This window comes from Pocillopora damicornis, chromosome 11, assembly GCF_964200805.1.
Source record: "Pocillopora damicornis chromosome 11, jaPocDami1.2, whole genome shotgun sequence".
Taxonomy (NCBI): Eukaryota; Metazoa; Cnidaria; class Anthozoa; order Scleractinia; family Pocilloporidae; genus Pocillopora; species Pocillopora damicornis.
In genome coordinates this window covers 1441644-1459594 of record NC_142680.1, presented here as the reverse complement: position 1 = coordinate 1459594, position 17951 = coordinate 1441644, and the positions used below count along the sequence as shown (strand labels likewise).

At 36.9% G+C, this 17951-nt stretch overlaps 2 protein-coding genes across 3 annotated transcripts; both read left to right on the top strand.

The window, feature by feature from the left end:
- The first annotated feature begins 1200 nt into the window (after window positions 1-1200).
- Window positions 1201-13925, top strand: LOC113681405 (dynein axonemal intermediate chain 3). Of its 2 annotated transcripts, none has more exons than XM_027198496.2 (25): window positions 1201-1582; window positions 2034-2138; window positions 2856-3014; window positions 3095-3253; window positions 3479-3519; window positions 3713-3832; window positions 4111-4222; window positions 4799-4877; window positions 5083-5207; window positions 5666-5755; window positions 6072-6164; window positions 6454-6579; window positions 7042-7115; window positions 7506-7632; window positions 7937-8024; window positions 8691-8812; window positions 9209-9272; window positions 9690-9820; window positions 10622-10694; window positions 11069-11126; window positions 11251-11324; window positions 11957-12048; window positions 12407-12529; window positions 13126-13179; window positions 13321-13925. In XM_027198496.2, exons 1-25 carry the CDS (start codon window positions 1334-1336, stop codon window positions 13405-13407), a joined length of 2625 nt encoding a protein of 874 aa, XP_027054297.2. In that variant the 5' UTR covers window positions 1201-1333; the 3' UTR covers window positions 13408-13925. The 2 variants fall into 2 exon arrangements, with proteins under 2 accessions (XP_027054297.2, XP_089044412.1); XM_089188286.1 differs by having other exon boundaries at window positions 1234-1582; window positions 7509-7632.
- Window positions 13926-15035: 1110 nt separating this feature from the next.
- On the top strand, window positions 15036-17477 carry LOC113681414 (beta-1 adrenergic receptor). The gene has a single exon (XM_027198505.2). The coding sequence runs from the start codon at window positions 15945-15947 to the stop codon at window positions 17043-17045; it is 1101 nt and encodes a 366-aa protein (XP_027054306.1). The 5' UTR covers window positions 15036-15944; the 3' UTR covers window positions 17046-17477.
- The last annotated feature ends 474 nt before the right edge of the window (window positions 17478-17951 follow it).

Sequence of the window (17951 nt, the reverse complement as noted above, 5' to 3'; positions counted from 1 at the left end):
TGATCGAACATTCGTTTATATATCAATCTTTTCCCGCCATATTTCATAATGAAATCACTCCTTAGCAAATAGGAAAAAAACTGATATTTCCAGATTTTTCTCTAACTTCGTAGGTTTCATAAGCAAATATGGTTTCGATTTTACGACTCAAAGAGTAAACTAACCAATGTTCACCCACATCTATAACCTTGGAACACTAGTTTTAAATTGACAACGCAGGAAATCTCCTGTTATTGACCAGATATCAAATAAACTAAGTAAATAAAAAGGAAACTTTTATTAAAAGTTGTCGCAAATGAAACGCCCAATAAGATAGTAGTTATATTAAAGTTCACATGGCAACCAGGTGGACAATCAGACATGGTTTGATGCTACTCTGGTTTCCAGATTTAATGAATGTAACCGAAGAAGTTACAATTCATAGACCCAACGTTTCGACACTCCTGTCTAGTGCCTTCATCTGGGATGATCTAAACGCAGCAACAAGAGGTACTTTTATACGATCACTAATTAGCTTCCTTTTTTCTGACGAGGTGTAAGTAGGCGTCAGGAAGTAAGCCGCCATCATCACGATTTAAAAGAGCGTGGGCGGAGTCAATATGCCAAGCTTCCAAACAAAGGCGCTGGTGGTAACGCCGATTAATGGTGATAATTTTAGACTTATCCCACCCAGTTGTATGGTTAGTTAGGCATGTGTGCTCCGATAAAGCTGAATTTTCTTTTTTTGCAAAAGAAAACCGCTTTTTGATGCTCTTTCAAACGTGTACCAAACTGACGTTTGGTCTGTCCGAAAAGAGAAAATACAGTTTTCCAATATGGTTTTTATCATAACCCACACTTTAAATATTTTCGAAATTAACAAATTTTTAGGAACAGATGCAACATGGAAAACATGTCTCAACGAGAGCCCTTCAAGGTTCAACCATATGTTACCGCCAACTACCAACATGTCAAGTGAATTTTTAATTTTTTTTTTTTTTTGGCATCCTTTATTGTGCCAACACGACATCTTCGATTTCTTAGGTCTTCTTTCTTAAAGCTGTGTTTTGTCCACAAAAAGCTGAACTGGATCCAATACTTTGCTTCAAGTATTAGATCAGAGCATTTTGACCATTTTATTTCCTCTTCATTAAGATTACTAAACTACCGTGCATGTACCCCAGGTAGTCAAGAATCTTTCCTACTCCCACCCCCCAGATGAGTGAGCGTTCTCACGGTTACGTGTGTTTAAAAAGGATCCGGGAAATTTCAATTCAAAATGGCGGCAATTAGAAGCAGACTGTGAGTAGAGGTTGCCTGAAACAAATAAGTTTTACGGAAATTTATCGTTGAAATGCCTGAAGAAAGAAAAGAAGATGCAGACGCCTCTATTGCTGGCGAAGAAGAAGGCGAAGAGGAGATTCCGTCGGACATCATGCCACTTTTCTTCACAAGCAAAACCCAAGAAATATTTGGCTGCAAGGGCGACGAGGATGTTACGGAGGAGAACCCGCACAAGTTGATCCCGAAGGAAGCAATCATTCAGGATTTCAAAGACAGAGCAGCTGTCTCAGATTTTCATCCAGCCAAACAAATTGTTTTGGTAAGTTTCATACCTTTTAGGTGGATGTTGATGGAATCAGTATCCATGTAAACGTTTTGTCCTGCATGTGTTCAGCTTCTGCATCCTCATCTTTTTGCCTGTCAGAACGTGTGTGCTACTCGTTCAGGACTTCAACCAGCCAACATTTTTTACATAGTATTTTGTCCCTTTAACCCTTAAACTTTCATGAGTGACCATTACGGAATTTCTCCTTACCACATGAATACAAAGACTCAAGACAAGTGATGAGTGTAATGAAAAATATAAATTATTAGTTATCAGTTGATCCAATACCAAGTTTTTTCAACTAACATCCAAGGAAATGTATGGTAGACAGTAAGGAGAATTACTAGTGACAGATATCTTGGCAGTGGAAGGGTTAATGAGATGTCTCCAGGTCTCTCTCATCTTATAGCTTCTTCTGAACATTGCCTTTTTATCATATGTGTAGGACTATGTAGCTGATCAACTCCTTGTAGTGTATGATCCCATGTTCAAGTATGGTCAAAATTTCTATCTTGCTCTCACTGAAGAGGCTAAGGAGAGGCTTCTTAATGTAAGTGTAAACTTTTATTGACATTTGTCAGGAATAAGATCAAATCAGGAATAAGACCAAATCACTAATCAATTAGTGTACCCCATACTGTAACCAATCATCAGTATCACTGAATAAAGGGGGTAAGTTTCTTAAGAAACTGTGGTACTGTTTCAGTGAGAGAGTATAACAAGGTAATTTTGTATTTATCAACTGAGTTGATAAGTTAAATGTAAATTGGCCACCATAAAGAGTTTCAAAACTGACATTTCGAGCATTAGCTCTTTTGTCAGAGCATCATCAGAGCTGTCCCATTAATGATTCACTCTCATTAAGGACTAATACTTGAAACATTAGCTTTGAAACTCTTTATGGTGGCCTGAATGTTAATTATTGATTTCAAGTTTTTTCCACTCAGAGTTATGGCCTAAGCATGAAGCACACAGGCCTTAACTAAATCCATGCAGAAAAAAAACAAGGTTCCTTTATTTAAAGTATGGACTTAAAGATATAGTATATATTATTAAAGCCAGCTAAATTCAATTAAAAAAAGAGTCCTTAAATAAATAGAAAATAATCTTCAAAACAAATTTTGCTACTGTCTATCTTGATCTGCATTACTAGTGGAAACTCTGCAAGAACTTTGACAAGAAATTAGATAAACTTGGTTAGTGTAAGATTTCAGCTGTTTCATCCAATTGAATTATTGTTATTTTATATGCTCTTATTTTTCCCCAGCCCCCTCAAGATGAAGCACAAGATGGTGAGGCAGAGGAAGGAGATGGAGAAGACCTGATCCTAGCACTCAGAAAGTTTCCCAGAACACCACAGCCATGGCAGTCACTTGGAAGTGAAGTTGAAGTGGAAGAAGAAAATGTGATAGAAAACAGACCTAAGGTCAGGAAGGGAAATTTTTTAAATAAAATTTGTCTTTTAATGTAACCTCATACACCTTCCTATATGTATTTTCCCTTCAGGTTAAATTTAGAATTTCAAGGAAGAGACGTGAGTTTGGGGTACCAGTGACTTTTGGTGACCGGAATGTGTCTGATGCAAAAGATGGCTTCGTAGAATGCCCTTCATTTGAAGATGATGGGTTTAGCTTGCTGAAGAAAGAACTAGACAAAGGCATACAGGTACATAGTACATTCTGTGTGCATTTGTAGATTTGAATTGACCCTCTGTTAGTGAAGTGGAAGTTACTGTCATATGACGAAAAATTATTAAATCCAATTTGAGCTCTTATTTATTGATTACAGCTGTAGCTCATAACAATAGCATATACAGTAGTTTACAGTTATCTGGATAAATTATGTTCAAAATATAAACTGTCATTCCTATATATGAATGTCTTGTTATAGGCAGTTCCAGTGTTAACAGATAATGGAAATCAAACAGAATGGTAAGATGCATTGTCTTTAGAACTGAGATTAAATTATGTACACTGTATTTTCAAACATAGATAAAGAAGTTCATTAACTGGTAACCATCTTCAGATTCCCAAAGCCTATGGACTTGATATTAAAAAAATAAACAAATTTATACATGTAATGAAAAGAATTGTATGCATTCAGTTTGACTCAATCTACTTACAGGAGAAAACCACGTAATGCTGTGACACAGTATAGTGCAAGAACTTTGGAAGAGAAGTCCAAAGATGACATCAAAAGAGCAACAACAGACATCATCAGCTTTATTGAAAAAGTCACGCCAAGGTACGCAATAAGCCAACCTATTATGTCTCAATAAGTCTGTCATTATATTTTGTCTGTCAGTGTTGTCTACACCAGTTGATTCATGTGACCTTGAATGTTTTGCTTTGTTCTTGTTGAGCCTTTTGAGTTTTGTTTGAATACTGTCCAGTTTCATGATTATTATATGAGCTGATCTGATCAAAATCTTGAATTGCCAGTCCTACACACATGAAAAAAAATGTATCTTGCAGCAATTTTTGAGGATTCAACTTGTTTAAAGCAACAGATTTCTCTTTCAGGTTTGAGCTGGCCTTGCAGCAAAATGAGATACTGGATGTGTTCTATGATGATTACTTGTCTCTGGCAGATGATGAAACTACTTTTGGAGCAAAATCAGACAATTATTTGAAGGTTTGTAAAAGTCTTTCAACATTTTAAGATGAGCATAATACAGTTTCACACTTAAAGTTTTGTACTTTAATTAATTAGCTGTATTCCATGCAGTCATAGAATTGTTCCCTGACATATGCATTTAGGCTCAATTCAGTTATAATTGCGCTATTTTAATTTAATAAGGTATAATAAGAGAGGATAGAGTTCAATTTGGTCTTTAATCATAGTTGCAGTGATGAACAGAATTGGACAGCTGCTAAGCAAGAGTACAATTAGTTAATAATGAGTATGATTACAGTCCCTGCTACTCTGAGTGAGAGCTTGATGATGTGAAACACTTAAGTGGAGGTACCCTCAAGACCTCAAATGTGAATGCAAATTCCTATCACAGAGCCATGACTCATAACCTGTTATTAATATTAATTAATTTTGTCCAAATTCAAGTGCTACTTGCACACTATATACTATTAATGCTAAAATGAGGCTGCTGATAACCAATCTCATTCAAGAATCTTTTTATAGTTCTTATGAAATCATTACATTTAATGCAGTGGAACTGTGAGAGTAATCAACTGTACTAAAAAATTTTGACAGGAATACCAGTCATTTACTGATCTTCAATATAGCAAGGAAAAAACAATCACAGACATTCAATGGCATCCAGTTATCAAAGGTAAGTGAATGTTTATTTATGATCTATTAACAACATTGATAATGCAAAATAGAGAGACAACGGAATTATGGTAACATGTCAACTTGTCATATCCCCATTAGTAATATTGGTCTAACTTTTACCAGTAACATACAGTATGCTTTTCATGTACTAGTTAAAGTTAAGTTGTGTTTCAACTGTATGTGGTATTCCTTGGTTTTCACAGGAATCATAGCAGTTTCCTGTGGAGAGGGCCTTTCATTTGATGACAGAGTGGATAATTTTTCTCGCATTCTTATGACATCTTCCCTTGTTCTTATTTGGAGTTTTTCAGATCCAATACATCCCCTGGTGAGTATAGAAATTTTTTTGCAGCACCATTTTATATTCAGTTGTAATTTACAATTTTGTACACAATTTAGAACATGATAAATAGTAGCAATTGTTTTTCAATCCCTTCCTTCCATTTTGCATTACATACTTTTGAAACAGAGTTAAGCCATGAAAATAATTCTTGCCCTTTAACTTGAGAAGTTCCCAAGGGCTAACGCCAGATTCAGGAGCATTTCACAAAAAAAAGCCAACAACTTCCCTGAGATATCAGAATACTTGTTGTCAAAAACATTTCTATTTTGTAGATATCTCATTTGTATTTCCTCAGTTTTGTGTAACTTTATAGCAATTAATATCTAAACTTCAGTCTGATTGCAACTTGTTCATAATTACCAGAGTTCTTTAAAAAAAATTTTTTTTTTGTGACACTCTCAAAGTACAGGCTGGTGTGTAGTTACTGTTTGATTTGCTTCCAGGCCCTTCTTGAAGCTCCTGATGATATATTTTCCTTCAAATTTAATCCTTCTGATCCAAACATCATTGCTGGAGGATGTATTAATGGACAGGTAATTCCACTGACTGTTGTGTTCCTCTAAATATCAATTTTAACTGGATGCTGAACCTGTCCCCTTTTCAGATCAGAATTTAGCTGCCAGGAAATACATGTAAACAAAAAGTGTTTTTGTTTCTATTAGTTGCTGTTTAAAAAAATTTACGAGAAAAGTTATAGTTTACAGTGTTCAGCCAAACCAAAGTTTAAAATATCTATCACATTTTGCAGCTTTGTATTTTTCTATCATGGAAAGCTAAGGTATTGAGAACATTATGGTTGCAGTTGTCAGTAATCATAATAATTTTTTTTCTATTTGTAAAAATTATTAGATTGTTTTGTGGGACATAACAAACCACAGTGAAAGATTACGCACTCACAGGCAATCTCATGGCCAGAGCAAGAAGAATTCCATGAACTCTTTGGTGAGTAACAAGGATTTTTTTGAAAATAATAATTGATTTTGCAGCCAGAGAGCTTGTGAAAGGAATGGACACATTACACATCTATAACAAACAGGATGCTCATAATTACTTGACATAGCTCAGTATTAGAATTATACTGACTATCATTATTACTAAGAACTATTAATCTCTGGTCCTTAAAATCCCTAAAGATGCAAACTGTATTGAAACTGTGTGCAGTTGATCCCAGATGTTAATCATGTCTGTTAAGATTCTTATTCTAACACTGTGTTGTCTCAAATTTCAAAAGCCTGGTTTTGAAGACGAATCAAGCTTTGATCAATCGCCCATTCTGAGATATTGTGCCGTATCATCAATAGAACACAGTCATAAGACTGTTGTTACAGACATCACATGGATTCCTGATCACATGGAGGTAAATATTGTGCAGTTATGTATGTTCATTTGTTTGGTTGTATATGCCTTCTGGTATTTTCTTTTTGTGAGGTTCTTTGTGTGTAGATTGTGTGCTGAAATTAGTGAGAAGAAAGGTTTCATTACCAGTAGGTTTGGTTTCCACCATTTTTTGGGTGTGGTCTCTCATCATCCTGAGATAGGTAGAGGAGGGGAACAGGGTCATTTCCAAAAACAGAAGCTTGTAGTCACCCCTTACCTGGTACTTACTAAGCACTCATTGGGAAATGAACCTTTCCTAAGAATAGTTCTTTTTTGGAAAGATCAAAGATCAGAGAGGGAAAAAAAGGTAGAATTTAAGCTTGGTTGTCATGTAAGTACACAACAGTAAAACACCTTTCTTTTTAACATGAATGTGTTGGGGGAAGGCTTTATCAAGTTCAACTAATTATGATAAACTCTTTATCTGTGGATTCTGTCTCAGATCGGCCGTATGGGAGTTGTTGTTGAAAACAAATCACAGCAGTGCAATCAGTTAATGTCCTGTGCTGCAGATGGGTAAGTGATAAGTGACGCTTAGTAATACAAGGAATCAAATACTATAAAATAATATTATTTTTGATTTTACACTTGTCAATGTGATCACTTTATCACTCCATTTACCACTCCTAATAAACATACATCATAGTAGTATTCATAGATAATTAAGCTAGCTTATGTAGTTTCTTTGGAGATCAAAGATTCAAAATTTGATGATCAAAATTTCAGGCATACAATAATGCAAGAATATAGCTTTTAAGCTATATCACAATGGACCACACTATGTGAAGAAACACAACTCTATAGTTTTTGACTGACAATATACTCATATTTTCATTTTCCCACTACTGTGGCAAATAAATAGCATCTTGCTGTATGTTTTTTCTTCTTTTTGATGTTTATTTTCAGTACTGTCCTTGTTTGGGACACACGCCCCAGTAAGTCTGCTGCACCAAGTCAGGCCGCAGGTCACAACCCAGTTGGAATTCTTCCCACATTTAAACACTTGGACTTAACTTGGAAGCCTGTCCTTAGGGTAATTCAGGATAATTAAAGTAACTTAATTTTTTTTAGGTTTTAGTTGCTTAAGTTTAAGATCTGCAGATGAAACTCCTACAGAGAGATTCCCCTGTATAGCAGAGAAGACAAAAACCCTCCCTACTGTCTGTCATACAATTCTTATGATCATTTAACTCTAAGAATTTGGAGGAACAAGGAATTCCCTAATTGATATTTTTTATTATCCTCATCACCTACCTGCTTGATATTTTATTGATATTGAAAGGAGAAGTTATGGGGTAAACTATAAAAAAAGTGATAATGACTATGTATGAATTCAGGTTACTGTATCTCACTCGGTTGGTGCTGGTGAGTTTGGCCCAAGTGTGTTTAGCATTTCAGAACGTCAAGGGGCAAGAACATCTGGCTGTGAGTACCATGAGTTATTATTAACTAACAATAGTCTTGTCTAATATCTGTAAAAGCTTAAATGTTTGTTACCTATGACAATTTTTTTTTTCTGTAGAGAAGTTAGCCAGTTTGTACCTGGATATCAGGAGAAAATTGAATGAAAATGTAAAGTTGACTTGTAGATGTCTATTAACAGTACGAATGTTGGTTCATTCAACAAACTGCAGACTGTGATTTAGGCTAACAAAAGTAGTTCACCTGATTAAATTCTGCAATATGTAAATGACTTACTTGCTACTGATGGAATTCTCCAGGGATAAATTAGTCTAATAATACAACACTTTTGGTACACTTAATCAGCTGTAACCCTTTACACCAAAACATCATTATTCACATTCTTTCTACTGTTCTCTATGCATCTCATAAGGTGCTGACATGGGAATTTTTTTAACAATCAAGACCTTCTTTATTTGGTGATCATTTCTTTTATTCTCCTGACCTGAATGTGTGATTCAGGGGTGATATTGTAAGGAGAATTTTGATACTGGTCACTCTAAGGGGCCAAAAAAATTAATTTCAGTGCAGAAGGCATACAGGGTCACATTATGATTATACAAATATTAGGTGCATGTATGTGTACAAGGTGAGATATTACATGCATCTCCACCTGTTATATTTTAACAGCAAAACCTAGTGAGGAAAAAGAGACAAGGGAAATATCCAACTTATCAACCGGTTTGTCCAAAGGTAGAGATCATGGCAAGCCTTTGGAGAATGTCAGCTCAAAATTTTTCATTGGAACTGAGGTAAGTCTGTGAAATAACACCCACCTCACTTACTCACCTCCAGCTTGTGATTTACAAACTTTTCTCTTATTCCCTTAACATCTTAAGTGGGTTATTACAACAATAAAACAATAGAAAGTGTCCTCTATGGCTTAAATACTCATATGAGGAACCCATTATCTTGGTGATGATTGTACTTTTGTGATACAGTAGTGTTGCTCCGGGTCACCTCATCTCGACACGGTTGTTTTGTCATAACATTTGCATTCAGATGGGTAGCCTATGTAGCTGGTGGTTTTACATATGTTTTAAAGCATTGGGTGAGGGCTGGGAAAATCTCCAGCTCCTTAGGATACCAGATACATGTTGGTGGAACATGATGTATAGCATACATAAATACGGTTACTTTTATGACAGGAAGGTGATTTGGTGTATATGGATTGGAAACCCGAGAAGGATACAGATAGTGGAAAGATCGTGTGTAAGTTTGTGGTTCATGCTTTATAATGGCTTGTTTTTGGATTTTAACTCATATTACTAAGATCTTTTGGCGCAGCAACCAGCCTTTTGAAATTTTCCATTAGCCAGCCAGAAATTTACTAAACAACCAATTTCCTCTATGTTACCCAAAATACGAAATATGACTTTGCCCAAGCTTACAGCAGTTTCCAGGAACACAGTAAAAACGTCTGAAAAACTGTCTAATTTAAAGATGCATTTCTTCCTGAAAACTACACTCTGCTGAGTGAAATGTTTTCAACATTACCAAATAAAGAATCCTTACACTATTTTTGCACTGGTAACAATGTCGTGGGAAGATTAAGATCAAGAGGTTGTGATCGTTAGCTTTGTTTCGAGCAAGAACAAATTATGAAGGTAAACTGTCTCTTTTCTTTAGCCCCCCGTCCTGAGCAAGTGTGGTTAGCACATGATGGCCCCATCACCACCCTACAGAGGTCGCCTTTCTTCAGGGATATACTTCTTACGGTGGGAGGGTGGACTTTTGCAATTTGGAAGGAAGGAGTAACGGTATAGTGCTTTAATTCTCTATAGTGTTTCCCTCGATTAACTAAGCCGATAATAGTAATTATAATTACAATGAGGACGACTTCGATCGTCGCACATATGATGCGGACGTTTTGTGTGATCGTCAGAAACGGTGGAGCTTTTGAAAATTTGGGAAAAACGGGAGGTGTGCTCATCACTTTTCAGGTCAAATACATGACCTCACCCATGACTCTCAAAATGTTCCTTTGGGTAGCTGTAAGTGCAGTTTAAAACGTATGAATTAAAAAAGTTTAGCAGTATATTACTTCGTCAAGGGCAACCCTAATGAAACGATTTGTGAGAAGGTCAAACAACTGAACATGATTCCAAGCCAGTTTTCTGCTGCACTATCGATCCGTAACAAAACGTGGGGGAGGCTAGGGTGTGCTTCCCCTCAGGTTTTCTGACCCTCTCCCTCTCCCCCCCCCCCCCCCCCTGCTCCCCCGCCTATGTTTTGATTGGGCGATTATTGATGTTAATTTTTACTCAGAAACAATGACAGTGACAATTATTTCTTATAGAAGTGACGTCGGGGTAGTTTGATTCATTCTTGGTGTCGAAGAATGTAAACTTTAAAAAAAAAAAACTAAAACACTAAAAGAGAAATGGAAGTGAAATGATAAAGGATGCTGTTCATATACTCGGAGTGCAAACACAAAATAAGAGGTATCACCTTTTGGAGTTCAGGCACTCATGTCCATATGGCTTCTCTCTCTCTTCTTTTTCTTCCTTGTGTCTCCCTTTCTTTCTTTCATTCTTTCTCTCTCTTTCTCTTGGGTACAGAATGGTCCTCTTCTTCAATCAGCGAGTCATTTAATGAGGTTGACAAGAGGACATTGGAGTCCATCAAGACCAGGTAACAAACCTGAGTACCTTCAGGGAAAGTAGCGGAGGTATAGTACCTCTCAGACATGTATAACAATATAAAAAAGGTGTGAATGAAACAAAGATTGAAAAGGAGAATTTGTTGAGAGATTAAAGCCTAAAACTAATTAGAATTAAGTAACGTTACTGTTGATTTGAGTTGAGATTGATGTGTGGTACTGATTCAGAAAAGTGAGGGAAAGCTTAAACTGAACACGGGTGATTTAGAATGAAGAAACTGCTTTGGACGTGTTACAGTGTTTGCGATCCATTGTAAGCACTTATCATCTGTAAAAAAATTTCGATCACAAACCTCGTGTACTAGGTATTCATCATTTTATTCTCGACCGTTATTTTCATTTCCAGGGGTGTTTTTCATCACCAAGACCGATGGTAATGTTGATGTATGGGACCTGCTAGACAGGTATGGATCTAACATCAAATTCTCCACACCTCTCACTTATGGAAATATGAAGATGCTAGAGGAGAATTGAGATTTTTTTGATAACTTGGTGGAAGTTGTGTTTAATTGTGTGCTCTTTTGTTAGGTCGCACGAGCCGTCTTTAACTCAGAATGTAACTGCTGCTCCCATCACGACCATTTCACCTCATCAGGTTTCAAGTAAGTGTGACAGTAGTTGTTGCTGTAACACCTAACTGCTTTATGTCTTGTAGTGTTACTCACAGAAGATTTCTAGTAAAACTATAAGTAAAGCTATCGCAACAGCAAATCACAACTGATGAAAATAATATAAGGAGCCAATGATAACTAAAAGTAGCCTGTGTTACTGGCGATCTGCGGTTTTGGGGGCGGAGAGAAAAATGAAAGACTTTCATTTTTCTCTCCGCCCCCAAAACCGCAGACCGCCAGCAACGCAGGCTAAACTCAAAGTTAAACGGCAAACTGCTCCGTTAGCTGGAAAACGCGCGTAACGAAATGGCAATGGGTGTGACTTTTACATCTGATTGGTGGAGAGGATGTGACGAATTTTCTATACCGATAGCAGAGCGAAGAAAAGAAAAAGACAACTCATCCAAAATTACTTTCTACACATGGTACTGAATTTCTCTGACGATCGATATAAGTAGTAAAGAAATCTGTCATCCAGCTCGTAGATATGTCGGCGGCTGTAGTCACTGTTTTACTCGCTTGATCTGGATATTGCTCTATTCAAGGACTGTCAAAGGCAGTTTTCAAGTGGCATTGTCGCTTCTGTTCCATGTCTAGTGACGATTGTATGTTTGTTTGGTTAGGTAAGCAGCAGCTTCTAGCTGTCGGTGACGGTATGGGAACATTACATGTCATGGAAGTTCCTTGGAATCTCAGGCACCCGTCCGCTAATGAGGTAAATTGTTTCCCATTTTCGTCCTCGAATTTATTCTGAGGAGTGTGTATTCAAGTAACATGAGGCTGAAACTAGTACTATGTCTGATAATACCGATGTAGAAAGATATTTTACAGGACTGTTGTTACACGTATGTGAAGTGTCCTTTCCCTTTCGTGAGAATAGAGTGGTTACCCTCCCCCCTTCTGGCACTTCGTTTAGGTACCAGACGATACACATATGTTCATCTTCGTGTGTTGGTTACCGGAGGAGGCAGTGCGAGGCTTGACATATTCGTTACTTGGTCTGATCATTTGATTAAGTAGGCCGATCAGTCTTGCCCATGTAGTTGAGTTGATTCTACTTTTACGTCTCGTAGGCCAATGCAATGGAAAACTTTTTCGAACGAGAAGTTAAGCGACTGGCATTCGTGGAAGAGAGGATGAAGATCCGAGAACAGGAGAAAAAACAGCTGGACGCTGAAGAAAGCAAGCGGCAACAGGTTAGTTATAATCAGCCGGAAAAAGTAAAAAAAATACAAAAGAAGTAATGATATCATGAACAAAAAGTAATGATGAAACAAAAATGAATGAGCATTGAGAGGGTGGAGAGGTTAAACATGCCAGATCTCATTAGTAATTCTCCTTACTGTCTGCTATACAATTTATAATGTTCGTTTCGAGAATTTGGTACCAGATCAACTGATACGTGGTATTAATTCTTTATTCTCATTACTCTCTGCTTGATATTGTTTGGATATTGTAAGGAGAAATTCTGTCTTGGTCATTCATGTGAGTGGAAAGGTTAATCTAGCAGAACTGCAATAAAAAAGGAACGAATTGCAGACATACAGGTACTGCTGTCAAGGCCGTGGCATACGGAGGTCTCTGTTATATTTAATAGCTTCTTCGGAATCCAAGTAACCTTTTAATAAACCAGTAACGTTTGGTTACTACATGAAGGCACGCGCTGCGGACCTGTTTGTTCGTGAACACACTCTCTCATTCCCTCTTACATTTCTGACGTCATAGTAAGCAGAGCATTGTGCACAACTAAAAAAACAAAAAGGTTTAGACTTTTCCTTTATTGAACCCACAGGAGGGCAAACGAGCTGAGGAAAGTGACGCTGATATCGAGGCTAAACAGAGAATGGTGAGTCATGTGACAACAAAGCAGTTTCAATTTGTTCTCAATAGTGTTTAGAATCGCACGCTCTAGATTTCTTAAGTCTTTTTTTGGATTTAAACCGCTTTGTGCGCAATTAATTTTCTTATTTTCCCGAACGTTGCACAGGAGTACCAGGAATATTTACAAATGGAGAAGCAGTTACTAGAAGAGCTCGGCATCAGAGAAGAATCAGATGATCCTATTGAGGTTTAGTGCAGGTTGTAATTGTGTTGAATACACATTCGTCTGTTAACAGGTCCTGTAGTTATACTTGGTTGTAAGTAGTGTATTCTATACTGTTGTACATTTTATAGTACTTATTTCTTCCGTACGATTTCTGGTCTTGTCTCATGAGGGTCGATCGTGAGCAAATCCTCTCAATGAGAACACGCGAAGGCTCCAGAAGGCTCCCTTCTTCTTACAAAAGGGTTTTCTGAGCGTTCGCGAAAACACTGAACATTACGTCTTGTTGCCTAGCAACATCTGATAAACGTAAAGACTGCTGACTCAGTTTATACCAGATATCCAGCAAGTATCAGGGGTTTTATTTTTCAGTGCAGGTTGATATAAGCCGCCAACTGAACTTTAACTCAGAGCGTTTATTTCATTGGTAGTCACATCTTGAACAAAAGAATACCGCGAACGTCTAAGTCATTGTTTACACTTGAAATGATTAATTATTTTTAAACTATTGTCGACGTTTGAAGTAATAAAGAAATTCATACCAGCAATCAGGGTGCTTTATATCTCTGCGATATTACATGAGGACAATGTTGTTTTGGCAAACCAGGACCAACATTATCTTCTTTTAATTTTGAACTTTTCTAGTTTCCTGTATGTAAATTGTCGGCGAAATTGGTTCTCACAAATAAGCAATTACTCCCTTACGGTTTAAAAGGATTTAAGATTTATTCCGATTTCCGCTTGTCTAGAGATACATTGTGTCTCAAGCACTCATTCTCTGAAACTCTCACCGGCGTCAAAGAGGATTTTGACAAATGACAATTTAGAAAGTGGCTTTACACCGTGTTAATTGCGTTGAATTTTCTCGAACATTTTTAACTTCTCTTGTTATCGTTCAGTTGAAAATCCCTTTGCAGAAGGAATTGATAAAGTATTGTGAATGGACAGTCTGTGACAGATGGTGTCATCTCAATTTCCTTAAACCTCTTAATTAAGTTTCATTTATTCAACTACATAACGAAAAAGCTTTAAGAAGCGAGGTAAACTCAACCTTTAGGTATCAAAAATGAGAATTTGCACTCGCGGCAGAAGTCTCTCTGATGTTCTTCTTATTCTTGTATCAAGGTCTTTATAGTATATTCTTGGTAAATATTACCCCGGAAGTTTTTAAGTTTTATAGAGCTAGACGTGCGATTTTGTGTTCCAAGATGTGTAATATCAATTTCAAAAAAAAAAAACTAATTATGTCTATTTTCCCTCTTGTTTAATAACAGCTAAAAATCTGAATAAACATTCTTAGTCAGATGAGACTCATCTTAATTGTGAGTGTCACAAAAAATGATCATATTTTCCCCATGAAACCTTATAACAAAAATGAAATAGACAGTTGCGGAAAATTTGTCATATGATTTCTCAATTGGAAAGGAGTTCGTTGGATAAAAGACCGTGCCGATGAGTTTGTATTAAGCGACGCATCAACGGAAGACAGGATTTTTTTTTCTTTTTTTTGCGTTTCAAATGAAACTACACTTTTTTGTTAAAGATGGAAAAGGAGAATTGGAAATTTTGGCATTGATAAGATAGGTGAGATCCACAAAAGCACAAGACAAGAAGTGTTTTCTGACAAACATTTGAAAAACAGAAGTCCTAACTTATCTCAGTCTTTTTTTAATCAAGTTTATCACTGAAAAACATTAATTTTAATAAAAACAACTTTACAAATGAATATGAAAGAAAATATATTGAAATTTGCACTATTTAAGAAAAGGTAATTTGTCTTTGAAGGATTTCTTTTGAAGCAGTGTAATATTTTATGTCAAAAAGACAACTTCAATCCGATTCCCTGCCTTATATCATAACAATTGCTATTTAACTTCTCGAAAAAAACTTTTTCAAATAATGATTTTATTTTCCTTTTTTTTATTTCAATTAATTATGCATGTTGTTCAGTTAAATAAAAACTAGAGGTAAATATCACTTTCCGTACCATGGTTATATTAACCCTTTCAATGGATAGTAGGAAATTCATAAACTTTCTTTCTTTTCAAGCGATCCATTGAGGGCATCATGTAATAACGCAATTATAAACGAGTACTAGTAAAAAATCTAGCTTATGATTCAAGAAACACAAGTGAACTGTCAATGAAGACGTCATTAACTTTGTTGTGGGTCTTTTTTGTGGAGATGTATTCATATTGATCTCATGAAAAATAAACATTGTCGCACACACACAGCCCACAGAAGCGACAGGTGCGTTTGATATCCGAATACACTCCTATAAATCATTCTGACTTAAACGATTCAGCATTACATTGCGTAGTTAGATAATTCACGCATATTTATTCAAGTTTTCAAGTGAACAGTGAAAATTGGAACATTTGATGGTTTGATGCGTGAAAAGTTGTTGATTCCAAGTTCAAGACCCACTCAATTTCGCTTCCGCGCACAGTTTCACATTATTTATTTTTCTGCTGTTTGATTATTGGTCAATGCACAGCGTCGCCGGAGAACGACATCACTCTACTAATTGAGGTGGTCTGTTCCTTTGCTACACTTGTCGGAGTGAAATGCCATCGTTAAGTTCTTCAACAACCACTGAAGATATGGACGTTATTAACTGCAGTTTTCAGGTCTTGATACGGTTCCCACACACCATGTCTGCACGCCTCACAGCCATCGTTACTTGTATCATTAGCTCACTGGGCTTGATGGCTGCTGTGTCATGCAATACGTTATTTATCGTAGCCTTTGCGCGGACGCGAGAACTTCGTACGTACGCGAATCTATTCCTTGTCAGCCTATCATGTACTGACTTACTTGTAGGCTCCATTGTCGAACCACTGTATATAACGCGGCAAACTCTGGCACTATCAGGAATAGATGACTGTGGTGTTTGGATCGCTTACTTGACAATGGCACTGTTCTGTACGGGTGCATCTTTTCTGAACCTCACTTTAATAAGCTGTGAGAGATATGTCGCAATATTTTCCCCACTAAACTACATGCGACTGGTGACAAAATCTCGCGTTTTGAGCATAATTGGTGGAGTGTGGCTAGCGTGGGTAACACTGACCTGTGTGCGTTTTGCTGGAATACCAAACCGTATTGTATACCTGATTTGTTTCGCTGTCATTGGCTCATGCTATGCTATTACGGCTTTTGTCTACTTCTTTATTTTCCGAGAGGCCAGAAGACATCATCGAAGGATCGTTAGCGAACAACAAAACTATGATCCTCTCGCTCCGAGTGTAGCGCGCGAAACTAAACTTGCCAAAACGATGGCGTATATATTTGGTGCGTTGTTGGTTTGTTACCTACCCGGGATGACAATTTTACTTATCCGCACAATTAAAGGCGACTCGCCTCAATTATTGTACAATTACTACCCATGGGCAGAAAACTTGATTTTTTTGAACAGTGCTCTGAACCCAATGATTTACTGCTGGCGCAATCGTGAAATACGCCGGGCAGTTTTTCGGGTTATCAATCCTGTGTTAAGTCAGATGTTCAATCGCCATATCGCCTCCTCGATAAAGGTGGGGTATGTTAACGAAGCTGGATCTAGGACTCCGAAAACTGAATACGGAACCTGTGTTTCTGGAAGAAGAGTTCAAACATCTCCCATAACAAGAGACGTCGAGATACAATCAGTTTGCTCAAGGGAGTAAAAAGTGGAACAATTCTCAATAACCGGCGTGTGGCAAATAAATTTTTTTGTTCCTGCTAAGGGAAGATTCTTGTCACATCAAGTGCTAATGACTCGAATTCATTGACATCTCTTCGTAACTTCAAGACTCAATGAAGGCGCTTTATCACAAAAGAGACAACTTATCTTTTAATATTTCTACACTTGTGTAAGTTTTCAATATTTTTACTATCTCTTGGATCCTTCTAAGGTGAAAACGCGGCTTTTACTGACACTCTTTTATGCAAAACAGAATCGTTTTTTTTATTGGACGAAATGACCAACGGAAAGATGTACTTCAGTGGATAAAGAATCGTAAAAGTTTCTTTTTAATATCCTTACGGTAACGCATTATTTCACTTTTGCCTCAAGCAATGTAGATTATATGTTGTAAAAAAAATAACCGAATTATGTACATCTTGTCGTTAATTTTTTTCTTAATCTCTATGCGGCGATGGTTGCAGGCAGCCCAGCCCATCTAAACTATTAACCGTTGAATTCAATATGTATGTTAATAGGGTGATCCACTGTGTGTACATATAGAACTGACGAGGACACAATGTTTACTCAGACTAAGCTAAAAAATAATATTAGTTTGTTCGAAACACATAAAGGTTCTGCTTTGTGGTAATTAGCAAATGTTTTGAAACGTCAGGCTCGCGAATTGCAGCACGTACCCAGAATCCCTTCATTTTCCCTCTGGACTTCTCGCGAAGAGTTACTTTTTTATACAGAAAAACTGAAGCTCGATCTACGGAGATCTGTTGATAGCGTTTCTCTATGGCATTCAAAAGTTTAATCGTATTCATTAAGACTTATACATTTCCCTTACATCAGTCATACGCACAATTCATCTATTCCAATTGTGCATCACATTCACACTATATCG